At 45.8% G+C, this 26,121-nt stretch overlaps 1 protein-coding gene across 3 annotated transcripts; it reads right to left on the reverse strand.

Moving 5' to 3' along the window:
- Positions 1–190: 190 nt before the first annotated feature.
- Positions 191–25,457, reverse strand: LOC119159985 (uncharacterized). 3 transcript variants are annotated; one of them, XM_075888388.1, is made up of 6 exons: positions 25,329–25,457; positions 11,846–11,952; positions 9,630–9,692; positions 7,374–7,433; positions 2,885–2,941; positions 191–380 (listed from the first exon to the last, which is right to left on the reverse strand). In XM_075888388.1, exons 1-6 carry the CDS (start codon positions 25,414–25,416, stop codon positions 282–284), a joined length of 474 nt encoding a protein of 157 aa, XP_075744503.1. In that variant the 5' UTR covers positions 25,417–25,457; the 3' UTR covers positions 191–281. The 3 variants fall into 3 exon arrangements, with proteins under 3 accessions (XP_075744503.1, XP_075744506.1, XP_075744505.1); XM_075888391.1 differs by having other exon boundaries at positions 11,846–11,987; XM_075888390.1 differs by lacking the exon at positions 9,630–9,692.
- Between the last annotated feature and the right edge of the window lie 664 nt (positions 25,458–26,121).

The raw sequence follows: 26,121 nt of genomic DNA on the forward strand, positions 1-26,121 counted from the left end.
GGATTACGGCGATTGAGCTAGACCAACCAAAAATTAGTTTTGTTACCTGAAGTCTCTTTATTTCAAGAATAACTTAGTACACACGCTTCTTGCACTACCAAAACATAATTGCAATTCAATGAGTAGTTCTTTTCATGACACAAGTGAAAAAGATTCACCTTCCTTAATATAAATAATTCAATTACCGACACACACTGAACGAGTTTTATTTGAATATTGCACCATAAAAGCCTATGGCGAAGCCTTTTCTTGAAATTCAATGTTTCCTGATCACTGTTGGTTCATGCATCGGGCCTCAAAACTTCGTAAAGCCAATGCATGACAGCGTTAGTCGCCCCGCTGTCTTCGAATTCCAGGTCCTTGTTGTCGCAGAAGCATGCCTGAGAACAGCCAAAGAGAGATATACAAAAAAGGTGAAAATATGCACGACAAGTTTTCCTTCTCCATGTGAGCCATGTGAAAAAAAAAGAATGTTTCAAAAAAAAACGTTGATGGCGTGACAAAGCGTTGGTTTTGGTTTTACTGAATCATCCTTGCCATGGTAACGTATAATTACGTGGTGGAGCTTACAGAATTGAAGGTGATGCGTTTCGTAGTTCAGTCTATCATCATCATCATCATCATCATCATCAGCTTGACTATGTTCACTGCAGGACAAAGGCCTCTCCCATGTTCCGCCAGTCAACTCGGTCCTGTGCTTGCTGCTGCCAATTTATACCCGCAAACTTCTTAATCTCATCTGCCCACCTAACCTTCTGTCTCCCCCTAACCCGCTTGCCTTCTCTGGGAATCCAGTTAGTTACCCTTGATGACCAGTGGTTATCCTGTCTACGCGCTAAATGCCCGGCCCATGTCCATTTCCTCTTCTTGATTTCAATTTCCGTTTGTTCCCTAATCCACTTCGCTCTCTTCTTGTCTCTTAAAGGTTACACGTACCATTTTTTGTTCCCTTGCTCACTGCGTCGTCCTCAATTTAAGCTGAACCCTCTTTGTAAGTTCAGTTCAGTTCAGTCTAGCGGTGTGACAAAGCATTAACCATCTAAGGAGGTGAAGCTCGTTAGATGGGAACTTACTCTGTTCCCAAAACAGGGGAAGAAACAGTGAAAAAAAATTGGCACGACACACTAGATGAAGAAGACAAGCATAAACCAACCGCCCTGCCACGGTGGTCTAGAGGCTAAGGTATACACTCGGCTGCTGACCTGCAGGTCACGGCATCGAATCCCTGCTGCGGCGGCTGCATTTCCGATTGAGGTGGAAATGTTGTAGGCCCATGTGCTCAAATTTGGGTGCACGTTCAAGAACCTCAGATGGTCGAAATTTCCGGAGCCCTCCACTACGGCGTTTCTCATAATCAAATGGTGGTTTTGGGACGTTCAACTCCACATATCAATCAATCAAGCATAAACCAACCAACCTATGCCTCCACCCTAGCAAGCTCTGTTTTCAGTGTTCAAAGAGCTTAGACAAAAAGCTGGCTGTGAGCTTCCATGTTGAAACGCGGTTGTTAAGCACGGAAAAACGGGGTAACTTCAAGAAACGTTTAATATCCTTAGCAAGCGACATCCTTGCATGTGATAAATATTCTGGTATAATAGAATCTAGCGCGTTGTTCTCGGCAAACCATTCACCTGCCACTTAACACCAAGGTATTGCAGACAAACTGAATGAACGAGACTGAAAATTGTAAAACGCTATTTCAGATCCTCGCCAACAATTGTTCATCTTATGATGGTTTCGGATGTTTCTTCCTTCTAACAAATTATGTATATACGTAAGTAGGCAGTGCGCGAAGCTGTTAGGCGTTAAAGGGATAGTGACACAAAATTTCGGGGCCGAGATAACCTGCGGGGTCGATTCTCGTGAAGATTCGTATATCATCTGGAAGATATCAACAGCGAATATAGCTCTGAAAGTATTTCAAATTCATTTTGAAGTTTGCGTGAGTGACCGACTCCAATGTGCTGATGACACCATCGAAGGGAACCACGAGGTGACCCCTTCTTCACTCACGTCACCACGCTACGATGAACAAAACATGTTATGATGACGTCATAACCGCTTTTTTTGTCGCGTTAGTTCTTGCAGTCTGTATTTCTCGGGGGCAGGTTGCGAGTGCGTGGTCGTGGCGCACGCTTAAAAAGTTATTTGTTTGGCGACATTCCAGTCCCGTTTCCTATTCGAAAGTAATTCTGTATACGGACCGTGCGTAAGTGCGCCACAGTTTTGTGTGCTGACATGGTCAAGAGCAGCACAGGCAAGGTGGCGACAGTTGCACCCTGTTTTTGGAACTCTTTCAAACCGAAACCGAAACTTATTTATAATGAAGGGCCTGTAATTATTTATCTGTCGCGTGCTGAAGCAAACGTTGTGTCGTGTCATGACTAACAGACCCACAAACGCATTGCTCCAGAAAAACAAGAGGCAAAGGTTTTTGTGCCAGTATCCATTTAACTATAGTACTTGCTTGACCAACCTTTTTCATGAATTGTCGCGTGGAAGTAGCAATCTGTAACTAACTGACGACGCTTTCGCCCACAGTTTCATTTGGCTCTCACGTCTTCAGTCTCAGAAGATAAGCGCTGCAACACCCACAATATCGGTAAGCATCGCTAGGTATCTGGATACTGTCGAACAGCAAGAACTATTTTATGCATGTACTAAAGAAAGCCAGATGGTTAAAACTACATAGAAATCATCTGATATGCCACAACCCTCACTCAAACAAGGTCGTTTATTTGACACGCGATGCTGCAGCATTCCATGTCCTGTACCTATTAGTGAGGTGGCGTAGGTACCTGTTCGCATACGCGTTTGAAGCTCATCAGCAGATATATGAATACATAGTATTGGGAGGTAAGGTTTAAGAAAGCGGCCTACTTACCATCATTTTCTTAAATATCTTCATTCCCTCAGTGCCTTCAACATTCTCAAATGCTGGCTGAAAAGAAGGCAATGTTCTCGTTAACTCTTCTAAAACAGCATTTTAAAAAACAGCACTATAACCGACAAGAGAGGAAAAAATTGAGGACAAAAAACGAGGCAGTAATATACGTGCTGACTGTTCTACTAGTACTGTTACATTGACTGGTATTAACTTTCTTGTAATTGTGTTCAGTTTGAACCACATAACTGAAGGGGGTAATTTAAAGTAGGTACACACATGCGTGCACGTGGCATTGTATGTGTTTTTCGTCAGCGTTCAGTCATGCAGTTGGACCTTGTCATGAATGCAACCTGCTACCCCAGCAAAGCTCATAAGACGTAAATTGATAATGAGCTGGACTAACGTTTCTCGCACTCCGCCACTGTTACGAAAAGCGCGCGGTTTAGTTGTTCATAAAAAAAAAAACTGTTTCTTCTTCCCAAAAATAGTTTCTGCCAAAACGCATTGAATTTTTTAGAAATCATTCAGAGAATCTCAAGAAGCTATGAGGACTTCGGTACAATCGCATTGTCAACGTATATTGAAGAATTATACAGCGGAAAAAAAGCGATATTTTACTTAAGTATACTAAGAATAACCTCACACAGTGGTTGTTCGAATTTGTGACTCCAGTTTGCCTATGTGTCTTCTTGAAAAGCTGGACAACGATGTAACGTTCCTAAAGTCACGTTTGGCCAGAAAAATACAATTAAGTCACTTTTGGCTTAATTTTGCGAAGCCTGCAAGAAGTACAGAGCTGGAAAGCCGTCTTCGTGTCTCTTGGGTCTTGTTTTTTTTTTCTGCTTTTTTTTTCTTTTTCGCATTTACAGTTTTTTGCGCTTTTTATTCTCTTTATTTCAATTTTTTCTCTATTTCTATATGCTCTATCTCTACTTCTTTCTTTGCAAGTAGTCAATACCACGCGTGTGGAACGCCCTTTTTCTTTCTGCTGGCCTCACAAAACACTCCCAAGTTTAAACGCGCATGCGGATGCCATAAAGTGGACGGAGGGGTGACCGCTGCTGCACCTCACTTGGTGAGAATTTCAACACGGTATTCGAATGTCGAGGGTCAGGTCCATGCCAGCGCATGTTATCTCTTCGTACACTTCATTTTCTTCCAATTACCATCACCATTGCTACAAAATAACATTGCCTATGCTGCCTTCAGACAATTTTGTTCTCACAGACAGTGGGCGTGAATAACATTTCAACAGAACATCTCCACAGAACAGAACATGCACAGACGCGCAGACATGTGTTACTAGGTGCTGCCTGTTTAGAACAAGTTTTCCATGATTACGAGTAATTCGTAATGAACTATGGGATGGCAGTGAGCCATCTCATGTAGAAATAGCAGAGTGTAGAAGGCATTTTCTAGACAATCTCAGTTGTCTGTCTGTTCTAATTAATGTTGTATACAAAAACCAAAGAACGAGCTCTTTAAATTGCTTTTCCTTATCATTTCTAGTACCTGTATTGTAAATACTATCACAATATTTTCAACTAAACTCATTGTGCCTTTGCGTAAACTACGAGCTATTTGTAGTCAAGTGAATATAGTTTTTCTTTTGTAATACCTGTGAACAAGCTATGTCTAAATTGAAAATAAAGTGAAATTTGCTCCTTTTCAACACGTCTTAAGATTCATTAGTTGAAAGATTTGTCGCGCTAACATGTTCTTTTTCGTTGTTTCTGTTAAACTTGTTTCCTCACCTCTTGTTAGGAAATCCTCCTAACATTTCTTACTTTGGGCGCCCTCATTGTTCAGTCACAATGCAGAAAAATGTCTACACCGCCCGGCTGATTAATACACTTTTCTTCACATCAAATTCCGCTGTTTCAGATTGTCCATGTTAGGTAGCTACGTTGCGCTGTACTGTGCAGTCAAAAAGTTGTGGTTTAGGAAAGTTGCTTGTTCTTCCTGCGAGGAATTGCTTGTTCTTACTGTGAGGACGTTGGGACAGTTGCTGTTTGGCTCACTCGTGTAGAGGACGAGGTAACACGTCTTTTTTCAAGGCGAATCATTCTTTTGCGTACTGCAAGATTTTCTGGTATCTATCTATCTATCTATCTATCTATCTATCTATCTATCTATCTATCTATCTATCTATCTATCTATCTATTCACTTACGTCTGGAAGCTCTGGTGATCACCCCGTTAACTTGGCGTGAACCAAAAGTAGTATGGAAGGGTGAGATGGTCTGACGAATATGACGCACTGGTGAAGACATGAATACTGTCCAAATCCCGTCATGTACGTCGTCAAACACATCCCGACAAACAGTGGCACATACCCGCCTGTGGGTATGTGGTACTGCTAGCGTGTGTTTTCCACATGTGATTGGCACTTGGCATCTTCCCAGAAACGACGAGAACACATATAGGTAATTTTAACGTGTGAGCGTTAACAAAACCCTGACATCGACAGTGTTGACCTGAAGAATGCATATAATAAATGTCAGGGTGCCAGCAGGTACTCAATTCTGCGTGGCAATCAAGCATTCTACCAGAGTGCCATGCCAGGTTTGGGAAGTACATTTAAAATAAACCCTAATTTTTGTGATACGTCAACTGTGGTTGCAGTGCCGGCTATCCAATTTCATAAACATTGCAAATGCATTGTATATGTTACAGCCCTCCCGTCGCGTTGACGTCACTTGTGCGCCATGCGCAGAAGCGGATTTATGCAGCAGTGTCCAGGGCTACCATCCTCGCAAGCCCCAGCGCTTCATATCTGCTTATCACTTCCGGTGCTGCTTATACTCATGATCCTGTGGCATCGTCGCGCAAAAGGAAATAATTCGTCATATAAACATATGCAACTGTTAAAAATATGATAGTGCTTGCAACATTTGTACTTATAATTAGTGCCATTTCATGAAGTGTCGCTTAATGAATAATTACAACATGGTAGTCTTCTTACCGCATGCCTCACATAACGTACATTCCGAAGGTACGTGGGATCTGCCGAGTTTTTCTTGTGGAAGGTAGTGCGTAACAGATGGCACTCAACACATAATTTTCTCCGGTGGCAGCTTAATAGAAAAGCTACTAACTCTTAGGCGATGTTCTGATTCCAGTAAAGCGAAGATAAGTATACCACCGAAGCCTAAACTGTGAGTATACAGCTGACGGTTCTGAACCGCACTCGGCCATCTTTTGTCGCCTATGGTTTCTATTTACTGAATTCGGAAAAAATATCGCTTTGAAGCCTAACGAAACGAGAGATTTTGTTTTACACCAAATTCCTGGATTTCTGATGCAAAATTAATCCGTCGGGGCTGTTTCGCATAAACAAACAGTTATGGCAGTACAAAAGCGACAACCATGCAATTCACCTCTTGCAACAAATTACAGTGGCAACAGACACTGAATCTCCTCTTGTAAACAATTTACCAAAAAGAAAAGGGAGGCCTACACGCAAAGTGGCGCATAGTCAGAGCACAAGCTGGAAGAGCGGCATTTCTAGATTCTGTTGTAAACGCTCTTAGAGCTATTAATACCAGTACGCTTGCAAGGTACGAACTACAACATAAATCATAATTTTGCCTGGTTGCGAACCACGCCCTATCTCATTGTTCATCACTCTTAAGAGAAGCGAGGTACATGCTATGCATTCGCAAGACATCATGGGCACTTTTTTGATATGATGGCTGATTACGGTGAACAATAATAGTTGCTGAGCGATTTGTAACGAGCTAGAAGCACTAAGAGACCCGATAATGACGCAAATTGCATTGTGTGACGGCTTGTTACGAAATTCCAATTGTGTGACCCTTCATCATTTTACTTTATTTACCATGCTATATTTACTAAGTTAATGTGGTTGCTTCCCAATAAAATGCTTGTAAAAGATATTTGCACGATCTTTCGAGCACCGCTTTGGCTCTCTAATAAAATTTGGGCATCTCGGAGAGAACCCAGTGGGATCAGCAGCAGTGGAGCCTCCCGAGTGGCTCAAGAGTGGAGCCTTGCTGGCTTTAGGTGAACTTCAGGTGAAAGGAAGCCTGCACAATACTCGCTGATTATGGCGCATATTTTCTTCAGAGCGCGAGAAGTTCACCCAGGGACAGTGGCTTACAGCTCTCCCACACTACAGTACGGAGTGCTGTGAATCGTCTACTACTTATTCTTAACGCAGCCGTCAGACATTCGCTGTAATTTTTCGATTCCTGTTATCATTGTATTATGTTCTATGTTTTTCACCATTGTCAGCCAATGATGAAAAAAGATAACCAGCGTCGCTTTGTGGTAGAACCCTTGATTGACTCACTGAGCAGCCTGGTTCAAATTCTTGTCAAATCCAGTTTTTTTTTTCGTCCTTCATTGTGTGATATGGTTGTTACGGGCACCAGCTATGCCAGCGGTTAATTACGCCACTGAAAGCGGTTGTGGTTGTCCCATCATTCGATGTGAAAACACAAAGGGAACTGTGTCACACTTACATAGATGCCCAGGAACTTTCTGAGAAAGCATTGGCCGGCTATGCCTCTTCTCGTAGCTCTCTGCGATTGAAACAGAACGAAGTAAAGATCGAGAGACTTATGCTGTTCTACCCTATATATATATATATATATATATATATATATATATATATATATATATATATATATATATAGACCAATGATAAAGCGAGAAATTCTGTGACCGGCTCACTGGAGCAAGCAGGCATTCCACTTATTGCTGAACTAGTGGAGTAACGGTAGTTCCTTGATAGGAAATAAACTGTTATATATCTGAAAATTACAGGCCCGTAAGGAAGCTATAGAGACATTCTGTGCAAAAAAGCTTCGCAGTTGTAATAAATGTAATTATAATCATAACATATATGTATACGCTACTCTGATGACTTCATCTTCTACAGTAGGGACTAATTTTCTAATACGTTTTAACGTCGAATAAGTGAAAATTTTGGAACAAAACATGCCACCGAGTTCCATAAGCTAGTTAATATTCAGTGAAACTTTTAAGAGAAACTTACTAACGATTACTACACTCCGTAATGTGAAATTAGCACGTTGATTTCAGAGTGCTTAGATTTCGCAATACATTAGGTAGGGAGAGAAAAAAGCAAAGGAAAGGCAATGAGGTTAACTTTGGTAAATCTGATTTGCTACCCTACGTGGTGAAGGGAGAAGAACCAAAAAAGAAGGAAAGAAGAGAATAGAGGTACAATGATACGCCAGCACGCATTGCAGCGTGTAGCGTGCGCATGCGCACAGGCTCCTGAAACTGGGAACTAACACAGAGCACGGGTAGACTTCGACTGTCCTATGTGAAGTACACTGCAATCCATGATGCTAAAGAAGTCTTGCCAGGATTGACTCGAAGGTATCCAGAAATCGCAGTTCGCTTTGAGCTGATGGTGTTGTTAATGCACTTAGGAGTGTGCCCATTGTGCTAATCGATGACCTCCGCACAACAATGACAAGTAGGTCTTCGTCGCGGAGATGCTTAGCTAAATCTTGTGTCTTCTCTTTGTGGGCTTGAAGTGGTGGTAAGGACAGCCGCTCTACATCCGCTGCCGCCCTCCTCCTTTCTGAGTTTCTTCGGCTTTCCGAATATAAGGCGTTGGTTGGTGGTGGCAGGGGTGGAGGCAGGGTCAGTAGTTGTCGGGACAGTGAAGTCAGGTGGTCCACTGTATTATGACGTCGTGGTAATAGTCCGGGTAGGGCAGCCGCATTCGCAGGCCTTCGGTAGAGCCGGGAACGTCCTTTTCGCTTTCTGACAATATCAGTGGCTTCCTTGTGCTTTGAGCCATTCCTTACCATCTGCTTTCTTACGCTCCATTTTTCGTCACTGCTGGACAGCGTCTCGATAAAGCTTCATGTTATTCGTGGAAGTTGCAACATTTCAAGGTATAGTTGCTCGGCAAGATTCTGAACTGCAGGGTAGTCGTCAAGAACTTTGAAAGAGACTTGCGTGTAAAGTTCTGCTACATAGACAGCTTTCCGTTTGCGCTGGGCGGACGGCAAGATACTCTGGGTGGCTGCGTTTAAGCAACTGGTAGGGACTGAACCTGCGTTCGCACTGTGAAATTCGACAGGTGCCGAAACCAGTTAGGTGGCACAAAAATTTGCTGGAACACCTCTTCCTGCACTAGCTGGTCGCGGCCTCGTTTTTTTTCTGCGGAAGTGCTGGACTCCATCTCTACGAACCTATCAAAGTACGAGTAAAATTTTTAAAAATGGCACTACGATTGTAAATCCCTGACGCCGAAGCCCGTAGTGGCAGTTATGTCCCTCGCCATCACCCTGATTTTTTTTCACGAGCGCCACGGGACACAATGAATGGCTCACGAGTAGCAATATACGTGGGCTTACTTCTTACAAAAATTCACACCCATGTTTCTCCGCAGGGGAAGAATAATCTCCGCTTGACTAAAAGTCTCGCACTTTCGCAAATCCGGAAAAGCCAAACAACACCGCTTTCGTCATTTTTTTTTCCTGCTTGTCATACATAGTCAGAAAGTGGACTGCTAACCGGCCCAGCAGTATGGTGACTCCGCTACCATTTATGAAAATTCACTATCAAAACAAGCAAACACAATGTGAGCGAACAGCCTCAGTATCATCAGGAATATCTGGCACCTTCGTTTTGTATGGCTCTTTATATGGCATGCAGATGGCACAGTCCTACAAAGGTGGGCATTCGGACAAGTAGCCACTACAACTATTTTGCGAAAAGGTGTACAGGCTTACGTCTTTTATGTCCAGTATTCCTGCGTAGCACTCGTCGTGATACTCGCAGACCATTTGTACTATCTGTTGAGTAGAAATGATAGAGTAGTGGCAGCAAACATCCACTTCGACATATTGAAAGCTAATACTTTTTCAAAAGATAGAAGGGAACTGTACTGTTGGGCTACTCTAAAAAAACGCAGCCTGTGATGCTGAATCAGGGAGCCCTGCAAGACTTCCTGAGCATGGTCAGAAAATGCTGCCGATCCATAGTCGACGCTCCCGAAAACAAGTGAGCCCGATATTACAGGGTTGCTTGCGGTCTGTAATTTGTAAGTAATTTTGAACTTCACCTCTAAATACTTCAGTTTCCAAATGATGTCATTTGATGCCATTTGATGCCAACCAACTGTGCCATATACCCAAAGAACAAGGCCATTGACTGGTTTGAGCATCGTTAGCTACATAGTTATTACCACCACCACAAGATGCCATCCAGCCACGTTATCGCGTGTGCCCTCGGGTAACACCGAAAGTAACCAACGAGTTGAAAGAAAAAGAAAACAAAAGAAAGTGCTCAAGTTCTTGACGTGCGCTGCTGAAGGGCTGCACTTCTCTTTGTTAACCCCCTACTCACATTGCTTTCACCTTGCTTACTAGGACGAAAGCAGAGAGAAAGCGTTTCAAGCGTGCGACAAGTTCTTGTGGCTCAACTCCTACTTGATGGATCAAAAAAAAATATTTGTAACACGTAGTTCGTGAAGCTTTATACGCTAATAAGCTATTGAATTATAACTCATCAAAGAGCACACACCCCTTTTAAGGGTGGCGTTTAGCACTGGGACGAAAGAAGCGTTGCAACCAAGACAGAAACAGGGCTGTAGACTTGTTAAATTCTTGTGCTATTAATGAGCCTTAATCGTATTGTACGAACAGACGGAGTACTCTGCTTTAGGAAACTTCATCAATACTGGCCATTACTACAAATTTGCAAAGTTTTTTCGAGATATAAAAGAAAAAAAGCCTTCAGGAAAGGGTACCTCACAGTGTCACCATGGTCGATGACAATTCATGATTCCGCGCTACACCTGAACGAGCTGTCAAGATGGGCGTCTTCATGCTACGAGCTCCTAACGCTCCAACCTAGAATTCTCAACAGTTCCACTTTAACAATTTGAGCAAAATTATTTCAGGAACAAAACGGTTACCGAGGGGTTAGTTTTTGTCTGCTCCATACAACAGTATTTGGAACTAACAAATCAGCAAATCAAGGAAATAATTTGGGAATGTTATCTTTAGCGATTACCATGTAAGTGTGAAGAAAGTAACGGGGACGATAACATAACCTGTCACTAGTTCAAATAACGCGTCCGATGCTGTGTAGAGCCTGAAATACAGAAGCGGTCGTCCCCTCGTTTACCTTTTAGAGTATATATTTGCATCTAAATTTTGGGGAACCAGCGCCGCTAGAAGTCATGGCGGCTGGTCTCGAACAGTCTTTATTTCCTTTCTGCTGATGTCACGAAGCACGTTAACGTATTACGAACTGGCAGCTGACAAATAATCCCTTGAATACCCGAATAAGGCACCCAGTCTGCTTGAACGAGACCCGTGCTATGTATGCTGGCGTCACGTGTTTACAGCAGGCAGAAAAACAGGGTTACATACTTCTCTTTATAATTACTAGCGGTGCTACACTGCCAGGATTAGCTGCACATACACACCGCGTAAAGTGGACGGGTCGATGACCACCGCTGTAGCTCAGTTGGCAGACCATCGGACGCGTTATTTTATTGTCACAGGTTCGGCATGCGCCAGCAACATGCTATCTATTTGTCACTTTAATTTCTTCAAATTTGCTGTAAATTTTTAGGTTCTTCAATTTTTTTTGAAAATTGGCCCGTGTGCTCAGGTTTGGTTGAACGTTAAAGAGCCCAAGATGGTCGAAATGAACGGAGCCCTCCGCTACGGCATCTTTCATAATCATAACGTGGTTCTGGGACGTTCAATCCCACATATCAATCAATCAGAAGATTCTTCCAGTGGGAATGTTTGACAGTGAGTCAATTTTCTTAGTGTTAGTGCTGGTGAGTGAATGCTGGTTAGTGAATTTGCCTGAGTGAAACCCTGAATCAATGTTAGTATCCCTGACAACGCATCACTGAACGCCGCGCTCATAAGGCCTATTTGGATAGGAAGTATGTTCAGGTACTAAGATTTGGTGACAATGACCCCACCTTTGCAAGGAGGCTAGCGTTTGCCCTGTAAGTGATGATGACGTCAGCCGCGCAGTCGACCAGCACTTTAGACGTCGGCCGCAGCACCTTCAGCATCTTCGACATTGCTGCGCAAGAGTACGTCGAAGATGTCGTTCATAGGCTGTGAAAAGTTTTATGTATTGTAAATCTTGAACACAGCTGAGATTGAAATACAGAGAACTGTTACAATCCAAATGAATACGATAAAATTAATCCGTAATATTAACATTACTCAGTTTCGTAATATTAAAATACGATTGAATAGTGTAATAGATATGAGTGAACGAGAATTTCCCTATCGGCAACTACCCAATGTTTCGAACATTTGCAAACGGTTTATCGAGTGTGAAGTGTCAACGAATATATTTTTAGCACAAAAAAAACTGCATGTGCAGTGAACACAAAATTGCAGCTGCAGACATATTTCGTGGAGAAATTTCAGTTGCCACCAAAGAAATGGTTTCGATACATGTTTTAGGTGCAACTTTCATTGTGCGAATGCATTCTGGTTGAAAAAATCAGGAAGGACAACGCCAATCGTCACTATGCTTCAGCAAACCGTCATACTCATCTAAACGAATGAAAAACTTGAGAAGTTGGCACGTAACTCACGCCACCTCGTCGAAACCTAGATTTATTCGCTTAACATTTTTTTCTCTATTTGATTTTCAACCTCAAAGGCACAAAGGAACGTAGGAGAGAGCAGGCGTTTATTCGTTTATTAGTACCTCGAGGGTACTGAGGGACATTACATGAGGGTTGGGTATACAAAAACAAAAACATCACACACACACACACACACACACACACACACACACACACACACACACACACACACATATATATATATATATATATATATATATATATATATATATATATATATATATATATATATATATATATATATATATATATATATATATATATATATATATATATATATAACAAAATAAAAGCAACATAGCATGAGCAATGGCAACAAAATAGAGAAACAGCAGTACAACATAATTACGAGGATATAATAGGGCTTTTTACGGAAGTTTTATAATGCCACCATGAAGGGCACAACGCTTATGTAGTATTTCTGTGGGAGTGAAGGGATAGCAAATCAGAAGATAGGACAGAATGATGAGAAAAAGTTAGAGGAAGAAACTCACGTAAAAACTAGAAAAAAACGTATATAGATGCGTCATAAAAGTCAGCAGCGCATGTACGTGGTCCAATTTTACTCTCTGTGCAGTGTCGGATCAAGCACTCAAGCTGAGCTCTAGAATGGACCGGATTTTTTTTGTTTCGTCATGATGTGTGTCTTCCTTAGCATTAATGGTGTTTTATTAAACTTGTGTATATGTGCAAAACCCTCCTACTGTACAAATGAGCGAGTGTTTGCGATAGCAAGTCGGTATGAATGACTTGCTCCGAATGCGCAAACACAAGGCGATGCACCACTATACCAACTACGGAGACGTCACAATCTATTGTGCCATGGTTATGACGTTATGAGCGGTAGTGGAGCTCACGAACGTTCATGGTCCTCTGGTGTTCATTTTTTGTATCAGCATGACGCTCAATATCACTGCAGCAGCAAGTAAACTACCATATGTATTCTAGGCTTCCCTACTAACAACCGCACTCGGCGGCTAACACTCGAAGTCGTACGAGCCCACTTTGGCGACGGCATGGCTTCAGAACAGACTAAGCTAGAAAAAAGCCACCTAAACAGTTCTCGCACTAAAAGCTGATGGAGACTTTCTCGAAGGAATTTACATGGCAGTGGCTTAGTAGAGACAATTACTATCAAGCACATTTTTTTATGCTTGTGTTTGGCCTCTTCCCTTCTTCACATCAGTATTTCCCCTTTTGTAGGGTAGTGAACCAGATGCTACAGTCCCAGTTAAGCTCCACTCGCTTACCTAAGCTGTAAATATTTCTTTTGTATTGCTCAAGAATAATTACGATCATTCCACGTGTACTGCTAATTGAAGACAGATCTTCAGTGTGTCGTGCCACTGAACGAAGTACTTCACAAATGGGCAATCGACGAAGTTCAGTGTTAGAACGTCTAATGCATACCAGGTCACTCCCGGATTTCTACTAACGACTACATGGCGTATTTTTTTGTTACTAGAGAGTGCAACAGTTCGATGGCGTACACAGTTACAATTGACTCACGAATGAGAATTTCGTGTGAGTGAACCTTTCCGGTAGATTCCGTCAAATTGTTGCACATATTCATATGTAGTTCCTCTGTCAATAGGCCCAGATTTCATTCTTAGGTTGTGGGCGAAGATAGACCGATTGGCCTATGAGGAAATTAACTGAACAATATGCAGTCTTCACGAAGTATCTTTTACACTATTGTAACGGGGTTTATTGGCACAAGTAGCACTTGCACGGTAGGTCTATTGACGCGGAAAGCGGGCGGCAGCAACGGACTCTGGAATCACAGCAATCGGGGCAAACGCTCGCGCTTGGCTCCTCCTGCTAAAGGCGTGACCCACTGCGGCACATATTCTTCTTCCTCTCTACAATACCCTGGCGACGAAGACGAGCCATCCTGGCAAGTCAAGGTGATGAGATTAGGAGTGGGTCGTGATATGGCTTGAGACGACTCACGTGGACAGTCTCACGACCAAGGCATCGCCTGTCTGTAGATGGCGTGATCGGCTCGATCACGTGTGTGACAGGAGATCGACGTTCGACGACGCGATAAGGACCGTGAAACTTGGGGGCAAACTTAGCGGACAGACCTGGGGAGTGGAAGGGAAGTCGGAGCCAGACAAGCGAGCCCACGGCAAAAGTCTCGACTTGCTGGTCGCGGTCGTGGCGGTCTTTTTCGAATGCTTGCTTGTCCGAGGTGAATGATCGGGCCAACTGACGACACTCTTCAGCATGGTGAAAAATTTCAGAAAGAGGGCTGAACTCTGAGACGTCGGGACGATACGGCAAAATGGTGTCAAGGGTGGAGCATGGCTCACGCCCATATAGAAGAAAGAAAGGCGAGAAGCCTGTGGTTGACTGCGTCGCGGTGTTGTACGCATAGGTCACAAATGGGAGAATGACATCCCAGTTTGATTGGTCCGAATTGACATACATGGCGAGCATGTCTCCTAGCGTTCGGTTGAAGCGCTCAGTTAGACCGTTGGTCTGCGGGTGGTAGGCTGTAGAGGTGCGGTGCACCGTGCGACATGCCCGAAGGAGTTGTTGTACAACTTCGGATAAAAAGACACGCCCTCGATCACTTAGTAGTTCACGTGGTGCCCCATGACGCAGTACGAAGCGTCGCAAAACGAAATTAGCTACGTCACGTGCACCTGCCGTACGTAGTGGAGCTGTTTCAGCATACCTTGTCAGATGGTCGACGGCGACAATGATCCATCGATTTCCAGTGGCAGTGTAAGGAAGGGGACCATATAGATCGATACCAATGCGGTCGAAAGGGCGCGCCGGACACGGTAGAGGCTGTAATAATCAGGGTGAATGGGCAGCTGTCTTTCGTCGTTGGCATAATGAACAAGACCGAATGTATTTTCGTACAAAAGTGTACATACCACGCCAGTAGTAACGCTGGCGGATCCGCTGATATGTTTTTAACACACCAGCGTGAGCATGTTGTGGGTCGGCATGGAAATACGCACAGACATCAGATCGCATGTGGTGTGGTATAACCAAGAGCCATTTACGACCATCCGCGTGGTAGTTTCTGCGGTATAGTTGCGCATCCCGTATCGCGAAATGTGTGGCTTGTCGGCGAAGAGCGCGTGGGTATGCAGACGTTGAAGAGTCTGAAAGAATGTTAAGGGGAGATGTTATCCATGGGTCTTTTCGCTGTTCAGACGACATGCTTGTGACAGAAATGGGAGCGATGGAGAAGTTGGTGTCCGAATGCAGGTCTGCGGTGGATCTCACTGGTGATCGTGAGAGGGCGTCCGCATCAGAGTGTTTTCGTCCTGAGCGGTAGACGACACGAATGTCGAATTCTTGTAGGCGAAGAGCCCAACGTCCAAAATGACCTGAAGGATCTTTTAGCGACGCCAACCAACAAAGCGCGTGGTGATCGGTCAAAACGTCGAAACTCTGTCCGTACAAGTAAAGACGAAACTTGCTTAACGCCCAAACGATTGCGAGGCATTCTTTTTCAGTTACGGAGTAGTTCATCTCCGCTTTTGTGAGTGCGCGGCTTGCGTATGCGACGACGTACTCCGGAATACCGGGCTTTCGTTGCGCGAGTACTGCTCCCAGACCAACGCCACTGGCATCTGTGTGCACTTCAGTGGGAGCGCTTGGGTCGTAATGGCGTAGAATTGGTGGGGACGTAAGTAGGCGGCGCAGTGTAAGGAAAGCTTCGTCGCATGCCGGGGACCAGTTAGAAAGATTAGCTGGACCGTTCAGTAGTTGTATAAGTGGGGCTATTATTGTTGCAAAGTTGTGGACGAAACGACGAAAATACGAGCACAAGCCGATGAAGCTCCTAAGTTCTTTGAGTGAAGTCGGCTTCGGAAAGTCGGCTACGGCTCGAAGTTTGTCTGGGTCGGGGCGAATTCCAACCTTTGACACAACGTGACCAAGTATAGTAAGTTGGCGAGCCCCAAAGCGGCACTTCTTTAGGTTAAGTTGGAGGTTTGCCTTGGTAAGACACTGAAGAATGGTGCGCAGACGGTCGACGTGGGTAGGGAAATCAGGCGAAAATACGATAACATCATCGAGGTAACATAAGCATATCTGCCATTTAAGGCCGCGTAAAATGCTGTCCATCATTCGCTCAAACGTTGCAGGTGCATTGCACAGACCGAATGGCATAACCATGAATTCGTATAGGCCATCCGGCGTAACGAACGCTGTTTTGGGACGGTCACACTCTGCCATGGGAACCTGCCAGTAACCCGAACGTACGTCCAGCGAAGAAAAGAATTCGGCACCTTGTAGGCAATCGATAGCGTCGTCGATGCGGGGAAGAGGGTATACATCTTTCCGTGTAATTTTGTTCAGTCGCCGGTAGTCGACACAAAATCTAATCGAACCGTCTTTTTTCTTCACTAGCACAACAGGTGAAGACCAGGGGCTAGAAGATGGTTTGATGACACCGCGCTGAAGCATATCATCCACCTGTTCTGCAATTACACTTCGTTCCTTGGGTGATACGCGGTAGGGGCGTTGCCGCAAAGGAGGGTGCGTTCCGGTGTAGATTGTGTGAGCGACGGTGTTGGTTTGAATCAGTGCCTTTTGAGGAAGGTCAAATGAATCTCGGAATTCATGCAGAAGGGCTATTAGCTGGTCCCGTTGATCCGAAAGAAGCTTGCTGTCGATGGAACGATTGAAGATATCCGAGGAGTAGTCATCCCGCGTAAAAAGAGGAGTAACGGCGTTCAGCTGAAGTTGCTGGCCAGGGTCGTGGGACTCAATAGGCACAATAACGTTGTCGTCAACAGGATGAACTTAGCCCAGTGTTTCAAGAGCTCTTAAGGTGAGAGGGCATGAGCTAGGATTGCAAACGACAATTCCGGAAGTATCTTGATGAGGTGGCAGAACGGCGTATGGCAGAGACGTACCGTGGCGGCGACTGAAAACGTCAGATGGGGAGAACACAACGGTAGAGCCGGACAATTCAGTGCGATTGACGGGGACAACGATGGCACTAAAAGGAGGAACATCAACGTCGGAAGCAACAAGAAGCTTGCCCAGGTGAGTGCGCTCATTGTCAGTAGATGGCGCATCTGAAAACACAGATAATTCTATCTGCGCGCGAGCGCAGTCAATTACGGCGTGGTGCCGTGACAAAAAATCCCATCCTAGTATCACGTCGTGGGCACAAGTGGTCAACACGAGAAGCTCGATGTGGTACAGGACGTCCTGAATGATTACTCTCGCTGTACATGCTCCGACTGGTCGAATAGGTTGCGAGCTCGCGGTATTCAGCAATACGTCGGAAGGCGGCGTCGTTACTTTTCGTATCGAACGGCAGAGTTTTTGACTTATCACAGATACGGCGGCACCCGTGTCAACAAGCGCAAGAGTTCGTAGACCTTCAACAAACAGTTCCAGAACGTTTGTGGGGGACGGGCGAGGACTTCTACAATGCGACGATTTCGCAGCTCGTGCCTCCGGAGCTGCGGCAGTCAGTTTTCCGTCTCTGCGGAGTTCGGTCGGCGATGCAGCGGGGACGGAGAACGGCAGCGGCGTGGTGAGGATGAGCGACGGGGACCGAATGGCCGGTAGTCGGCAGCAGGGTGGTGGTCTATTTCGGATGGGGACGGGTCGCGTTGCACTGATTGTCGGTCATATTGACGGGGAATTTCTCGTTGCGCGTTGTACGGGGCCGGGAAAGAGTCGTCAGAGTACCTTGGAGCAGCAGCCGGGCCCGTTGCGAAGCGCCGGTGACAGAAGCGCGCCACGTGACCTGGATATCCGCATGCATAACAGATCGGACGATTGTCAACTGTGCGCCAAAGGTTTCCGTGATAGCGCTGTTGTGTTGCTGGAACTGGCGTCGTTGGTACTCGTAGAGGCTGGGGAGTCGGCCGAAGTGGAGGTCGTGGTGGAGTAGCAGCAACAGCAGCGTAAGTCAATGGCGCGGTGACAGGTGTTGTCTGAGAGACGGGCGGCAGTGCCTCAGATACCTGCGCCTGTATTACCTGTCTGATGGCGGGCGCGAGACGCTCAGAAGAGGGTTCCGTTGGCGGTTGATACGACAGACACGAAAGTTGTCGGGCCACCTCCTCGCGCACATATCGTTTGATTTCCGACATGATTGTGTTGTTGTCTCCACCTAGGGTCAATGCCGCGAGAGTTTCGTCGGTAGTCGCTGGCCGCCGTGTCATGACCCGCTGCTTGCGCAATTCCTCGAAGCTCTGGCAAAGAGTGGCGAGTTCAGACACGGTACGGGGGCCCTTGGCCAGCAGCATCTGGAAGGCGTCGTCGTCTATCCCCTTCAAGATGTGCTTGATCTTGTCTGCCTCGATCATTGAAGGGTCAAGGCGCTTGCACAAGTCGAGCACATCCTCGATGTAGCTTGTGAAGCCTTCCCCCTGAAGCTGTGCGCGTCCCCGTAGGCGCTGTTCGGCACGGAGCTTGGGTACCTCGGGGCGACCGAACACATCGGTGATGCGTAGCTCAAAGGCACCCCAAGTGGCGAATTCCGACTGGTGGTTGTTAAACCAGAGACTCGCCACCTCTTTCAGGTAGAAGGGTACATATTGAAGCTTCGAAGGGTCGTCCCACTTGTTGCTTGCGCCTACCTTTTCAAATGTCGACAGCCAATCTTCTACGTCTTGCTCATTGGTCCCGTCAAAAAAAGGTGGATCGCGCACGCGTAGCGAAGTGGGCACGATGACCATCGAAGGCTGGGTCGTACCTTGCTGGGTGGTTTCTTCAGCCATTTCTGGGATGGCAGGTAGTTTCCTGTTGCGGAGTTCCAGGTTGAAGTACCCAGCACCTCCACCACTCTGGAACGGGGTTTATTGGCACAAGTAGCACTTGCACGGTAGGTCTATTGACGCGGAAAGCGGGCGGCAGCAACGGACTCAGGAATCACAGCAATCGGGGCAAACGCTCGCGCTTGGCTCCTCCTGCTAAAGGCGTGACCCACTGCGGCATATATTCTTCTTCCTCTCTACACTATATTTCCGTAAAATTGTAATGATACAATATACCGAAAAGTACCAGCCAATCATTGCGAAAATCGGCAACAACTGCCATATAATTAACCATGCCAAATGGTCAATGGCAAACAGCTTTTTTGAAGCCAAACCGAATTTTTTTGAATTCAGACTCCATAGGAGTACCACAAATATTATACAAAAAGACCTCAATTGCCGTGTTGCGAGCCTGCTAATATAAATTCAATGAGAAGACAGCGACGCCAAGCTCAGGAAAAGATGTATTGACGTTTAGGCCCCTAGAATGGCATTGTTCACAATCTCCCGTTATGGGTGGTGAAACGTCAATACATTTTTCTCTTGTGATCAGCGATTCCGTATTTTTATTCGATGATTCTTCCTGACCCGACTGGTGTCCGTCCAAGCTTTGATTTCTTCAACTTAAGTTGTAAAATATAATCAACAACGTATGCCTCACCTCGATAGCTTGCATCCGCGTGTCAGAGTGCACGTTGCCACGAGCTAAGGAAACACTTTTCAGCCCTTTGGGCTACCGCCAAGGCCTTTTTGATTAGCTCAAATAACTTTGTTTCCCGCATCCTCATGGCCTACGACCACCCCTTCTTTAAGTATTAAAGGCGGCGAGTCGGCGTCTAAGGCCCAAATTCACAAACCAACGACGGCTTTACCTCACGTTTTCCTCAATTTCCTATGCTCCCGACATGCGTTATAAAGACCCAAAAATGGTAACAGGGTGGAAGATAGGGACAAGACTGGTTCATGTACTCTGGTCCGATTTGTTTACAATGCGCAACAAATGTTTAAAACCGATAATAAAATCTCGAGGAAAGTATGAGCTTGGTTTGTGAATACGGTCCTAAGTTCACCGTGTGAAAGAGCTCTCCTCGCACTAGAGAAAAAAAAAACACCTTCTGTATTGAGCTTGATGAAACAGACAATCACTTTTGCGCTTTTGAAAGAATGCGCTTTTGAAAGCCCGATCTGGGCTTGATCTAGATTAGGTATTATAAGTGCACAAAGTTTAGTAGCTATAGGTCAACGTCACGTCACATTATTGTTAAGTCATTTTTGTTTATAAAGTGAGTTTCCTACGGACCAGGTTTTCTTTTCTTAACCCGTTTGGACATCAAAGGGCGGCAAGCCGTTATTTACCTTGCTTCACCTTCCCTTCTCTCTCTCACTTCTTTCTGCTGTCTTGCTCTTCAACAATTACGCCTCCACAGTTCTAAAAAAGTCACAACCTTGCCGCAAAGGTCAAGCAATGAACGCGATAGCAACAAATTAGATGGTCACGTGCAGAACGGCCAACATATCAAATTTTGCCCCGGGTTTCTAACGTACAAATGACGCATGAAACGTACTCTCAAGTGCAGATGAACGTGAATAAGAATCTCAGTTGTTACTTCGCTGTGCATGAAAAGCGCGCTCTTTTCACAAACGTAGACTATGCACCAGTTGCAGTGATCTTTGTGCGCATGGTAACTAAAACAGAATCGTTCCGGTAAAAGCCCAAGGCCAGGCAAGACGTACGATCCTCCGTACCGCGAGCAGGCAGTTGCGGGGCTCACTCTTCTTATCCTTTCTCTCCTAGAACCACTTTGTGTGTGTACCGTGAGATAATGTCGCGCGAGTGAGCGTTGACCCCCTGCTTTTTGCGGTGCGGGGCAAAGTGCACGTGGGATATGAGGGCGCGGCCGCCGTGTCGTGACGATGTTGCTACGTGCGCTTATTGTGTCATCTTGCTGGTAATGCTAACGACCTGCTCATGGCGCCGCTCCTCGTGTTGCCATTTTTGCTTTTGCTTGTTTATTTTTTATTTGTCTAAAGTGCTACAGCACTAGAAACGGGACGACATGGCGCAACAACTTACCCCAATCGCTGCAGCCGTCAAACTGCTTTTCTGCAAGGGCTTGTGCACGTTCGCGTGGTTTTTTAGATGCGGAAGCATCTTATACTCGCGCCTTGTAGTGCGCCGTCCGCGCCGTCCGCACCGCTTCTCGAACATTCGACAGCTGACGCGCGCGCATGCGCCGTCGCGCCGTCGCCCACTCTTCCACCATCTGTGCATCCCTTCCTCCTCTACACACCGCGCGCGCTTCACTCCTCCACCATCTGTGCACCCTTCCTCCTCTACACACCGCGTTCGACATCTACAATTCTCCTGATTCTCCAGTGGACGCGCATGTGGCGTCGCGCTTCGAGAACATTCAACAGCTGACAGTGCATGCGCCGTCGCGCTGTATATATACTCAAGGTCGGCGCTCGCTCGCTCAGTTGCCGCTCGTCGGTTGGTTTGTACGGCGCGTCGACGTCCAAGGTCGCGGTGAAATGAATTCCAACGAATCCACAAACACAATGATCGACGTCCCTTCGACCAGCGCCGCCCTTTCGCATACGTGTGTACGTGTTCACTCATTTAACACCCCCTCCTACAACCACATTAACCAATTTAGCCATCGACCCAAGTAAGTCGCAATTTAACACCCCATTTCGCAACCACGTTAACCAATTTAGCCATCGACCCAAGTAAGTCGCACTTTAACACCCCGTTAACCAATTATATGCTCCGCATCCTCCTCAGTGTTCCCCCGAGGGAAGCTGCGGGCAATTTTTTTTAAACGCGAAGCATTTATCAGCAAACTTCGGAGACCTTGAGCGTATCTATCTATCTATCTATCTATCTATCTATCTATCTATCTATCTATCTATCTATCTATCTATCTATCTATCCGCCTACGACTTTTAGCTCTCTAGGCCGTTTCGATAATGGTATAGATACCAAACTTGATTTGGCATAACATGATTGTGAGAAGAACATATTTGACGAGTCATAACATGAAAATCATGAAATGCATCTCATGAATGTCATGATCTACATTTCTTGGTCCTGCAGCTCTTGCGGTGTTTTCGTTCACGTGGCATGTTGCAAAACTGCTATTGTATGGCATGATTGCAAGGCGAGCACAAGCGACAGACCCTAACATGAAAATCATGGCATACGTGTCATGTAACATGACTACGTTCCAAGCTCATTATGCGCTCGCGGGCGTTTCGATAGCGTCGCATGTACCAAATTTGGTATTACGGTACGTGAATGAATGAAGAAGATATGTGACTGGTGCAAACATGATAAACATGAGATGCATGTCATGTAACAGCATGACTAGATGCTACGCTTGTGATGCAATCGCGGCCGTTTGGCTAGCTTAACATGAACCAAACTCTGCATTACGCGACGCGAACGGACGACATATGCAAATGACACATCCAAACATGATGATCACGACATGCGTGTCATGTTACAACATGACTACATGCCGCACTGATGATGCGCTTGTGGCTGTTTTGCTAGTTTCACATATGCCAAGTTTGGTATTACGTGACACCTATGGATGACCAAGGTATGTGACTGGTGCAAACATGATAATCATGAGATGTGTGTCATGTGAGAACATGGCTACATGCCACAGTCAAGGCGCCAATACATTTCGACATGACGCGGTGTGCGTGCTCGCCGGCGTTCATTCCGTCGCGTCACACCGGCGTTGCTGCGCCAGGCACTGGTCCTGCCATATACTCATAGTGACGAAAACAGGGAGACGCAGTGTTGTCTGGGTAACGCATCGGCGCGAAATGTAGCATGCCGCATTTCTCGCCGGTGGCGGTCGGGCCGTGCCGACGGACGCTGGTCGCGCCTGGCGTCAGACTATAGACTGTACGTGGGATCTGCCAATTTTGTTTTTCTGAGGCGCTCACGCAGAGATTGAGATCTGGTAGTAGAGACCCCGGAGTAAGCCACCGGGGTGCTTCTGACAGCTAGAATGTTGGTTCAAGACGCTCAATCTGTGAATAATTCGATCAACGCAATATAAACTGGAAAAACAATAAAAGGAACGCGCTAGCACGAGTGAAGCACGACGTTCGTGCGCCGTCTGCTAGGGGGGTAGGGAGCCTACATGAACGGCCGTTTTTAGGGTGGAGACATCTTAATAAGTGCCTTCAAGAAACTCAGCCAAAACCAGCAGGCAACGGGGCACGCTGTTGCCAGCTTTCACCTAATTCAGCATAGTTTTCTGTGCGCCGCCATTTTGGAGCCAGCCGCCGCTCCCTCCAGCTACGCGAAGTACGGCGCCACAAAAAGGTCGTGTAAGCGACCCTGTTCTCAAAGTGAGCGCACGAAGAAATTCGCAGCCCACACACAAACACTTGCGACATAATACTGAGGTTACGCTGACACGAACGCAAGCGTGGCAACAGCTCAGACTAGCGAGCGCGTCTCCGTACGAACGCGCGGACGCGTCCCGTTTGTGGGCTTCCTACTCGCAATGCGTGGACACAGCAACGACAACTTCGGTTATCTACTCATTCGCGAACACCGCGAAACACATATACGTGTGCCGCAGGAAAAAACAGTGAACGAAACACGCAGTACTCACAGAGCAAATACGAGACGCACTGGTGGGCTCCCAGCCGTCTCGCTTCACTTGAGCTAGCCATTGTTGTCGTTGGCCATGGACTCGCTGGGAAGCGGAACATTCGCACCCCCTTTCTGTTGTGGTCAGTGCAGAGCGTACGCAGCAACCAGGCATTATAAGGCTTCACCGGCAGCGTTTAACACGCTACCGCAACGTTCGACGCCGTATTATTGAGAACTAAACGCAACCGGGCGTAGACGCAGTGCGGGCACCAAGATGGGGTGACAGCGCGGCGTTGCTGTCTGGCAACATTGTGTTTTGGCGGGCGGCGGTGCGTTGGCGGCATGTAGTGGGTCAAAGGCTGACATCACCCTAAAAACGGCCGTTCATGTAGGCTCCCTATATGGGGGTAAGTCGTGGCGGAATCTGGCGGCATCTCTGGTCCCCGCGCGCCAATTTTAAGACCCCAACGTCATCACAGGGGTTGCGCCGATGAGCAGGTCGTAACTTTATTGAGGCGGTAGTGGCTAAAGCACGATAGTTCCCCTCCAAGCTGCCCGTCAACAGCGGTAAGAGGGAGATATAAATAGCTTGCGTTTGAATGATAGAGTACGTGGTTTTTGGTGGTTCAGTGGTTAACGCCTCAAACTCCCGATTCAGAGGAGCTGAGTTCGACTCCGCACGCCAGAGTCTGTTTGTGGATTTTTCGTTTTATTTTTTATATGTTTAGATACATAAACATATACGATGAGTCACGCTGAGCCGACGCCGACGCCTGCGGCAAAATCCAGCCGAGAGTCTCCATATGATTAATATCGCACTAAAATAGGTAAAAGCTGGTACCGACTACATGTAGCTCGGGGTGGACTGTAAGACTTGTAAAAACGAACGGAAGCACTGCACCGTATGGATAGTTAGTTACAAAGGACGACATACAATCAACAACCTCGGCGGGGGGCTGTTTATTATAGAAGCTTCCTTTAGGATACGCCTTGGAACGTTGAACAAGAAAGCTTTGATAGTGCAAGAAAAAAACACAGTCGTAAGTAGCCCACTGAACTTCGCGCGTTTTAAAGGACCTGCTCAATAATTAAGTCGGTAGTATTTTCAAATACTGCAGGTGTCTCGTCCTAATTGATTCATGAAATCGGACATTTCACCTAAACTTGTGCACTGGACAAGAGAACTAACCATACTATGACAAATGTATATCGACCATCAACGAATCATACAGCACGTGCGGCCTCTAGAGATGAAAATATGTCTATCGACTGCTATATCTGCATATAGGTTGTATATATAACAATTTCAAGATGCTCTTAGCCAAACAGATCTCTGAGTTGTTAGTTCATATGTAACGGTAGCCCATGTAACAAGCTCCACCTCCAAGAAAATCTTCTGACAATAGCGTTAGTGAAACAGTTTTACCTGGCGGCTTGGCGCAAACATTTAGACTCGACGTAATAGGAAACAACATCGTCATTAAGACAACGGGCAGGAGGTATAGCGCCGACATCCTTAGGTTTCATAGACAGTCTCGCGTAACAGAGTTGTCGGCTGCCACTGCTTTGAATATCGCATTGCATGCTCGAGCACTGACCGTCATCGCTGTTTACCCAACTGCCACTGAGTGCTTAGGATGACCTCCATAGCTGGCCCTTTTCGCTGGACGTCTAGGCTGACAGCTGTGATTGAGGAGTAATGGTAGCTCAGGGAAATATTGATTTTGCCTTTTACGAACTCGAGAGCTAAGCTCCCTCAAAATTCATTAGCTTTGATGGGAGAGTCGCTTTTGTTGGCGAGACTTTCTCGGGAACCTATATATGAGACATTTTCCTGTACTACGCACACACGCGTCGTAAGGTTAATTATTTATATGTCATCTGCGCAAATATTTCAGCTATACAATTTTTTTACAGGAGTGCTTTAACATTTTTTGATAAACAGAAAATGAGCCTAGTAGGTAGACTACTACATCAAAAGTCAAGCGAAATTGTGCCACGTCCCTACAGATGCCATGTAATTCTTACCGAAATAATGCTGCAACTGAGTTTGTTGTTCTTATATATACATCATATTTGTTGCAAGTTTTGATGCACATGTTTATTCATATCAGGCCATTTTGGTATGAATCAATTGTAAGAACAGCGCCATGATGGAGACGCAGCGTTTCCTTGCACGACGCATCTCCGTTTTCATCACTTTTTAATGACGAATATTT

The sequence above is a fragment of the Rhipicephalus microplus genome, chromosome 3, assembly GCF_043290135.1.
Source record: "Rhipicephalus microplus isolate Deutch F79 chromosome 3, USDA_Rmic, whole genome shotgun sequence".
Taxonomy (NCBI): Eukaryota; Metazoa; Arthropoda; class Arachnida; order Ixodida; family Ixodidae; genus Rhipicephalus; species Rhipicephalus microplus.

What these genes read in the sequence shown, in the direction of transcription:
- LOC119159985 (XM_075888388.1), bottom strand. Translation starts at nt 25,416, where the DNA reads ATGTCGGCGCTATACCTCCTGCCCGTTGTCTTAATGACGATGTTGTTT. An exon ending in TGTTTGCGCCAAGCCGCCAG is followed by an intron (nt 11,953 to 25,328) that starts GTAAAACTGTTT and finishes ACTCTTGCGCAG; the next exon opens with CAATGTCGAAGATGCTGAAG. An exon ending in ACGCTAGCCTCCTTGCAAAG is followed by an intron (nt 9,693 to 11,845) that starts GTGGGGTCATTG and finishes TCTACTCAACAG; the next exon opens with ATAGTACAAATGGTCTGCGA.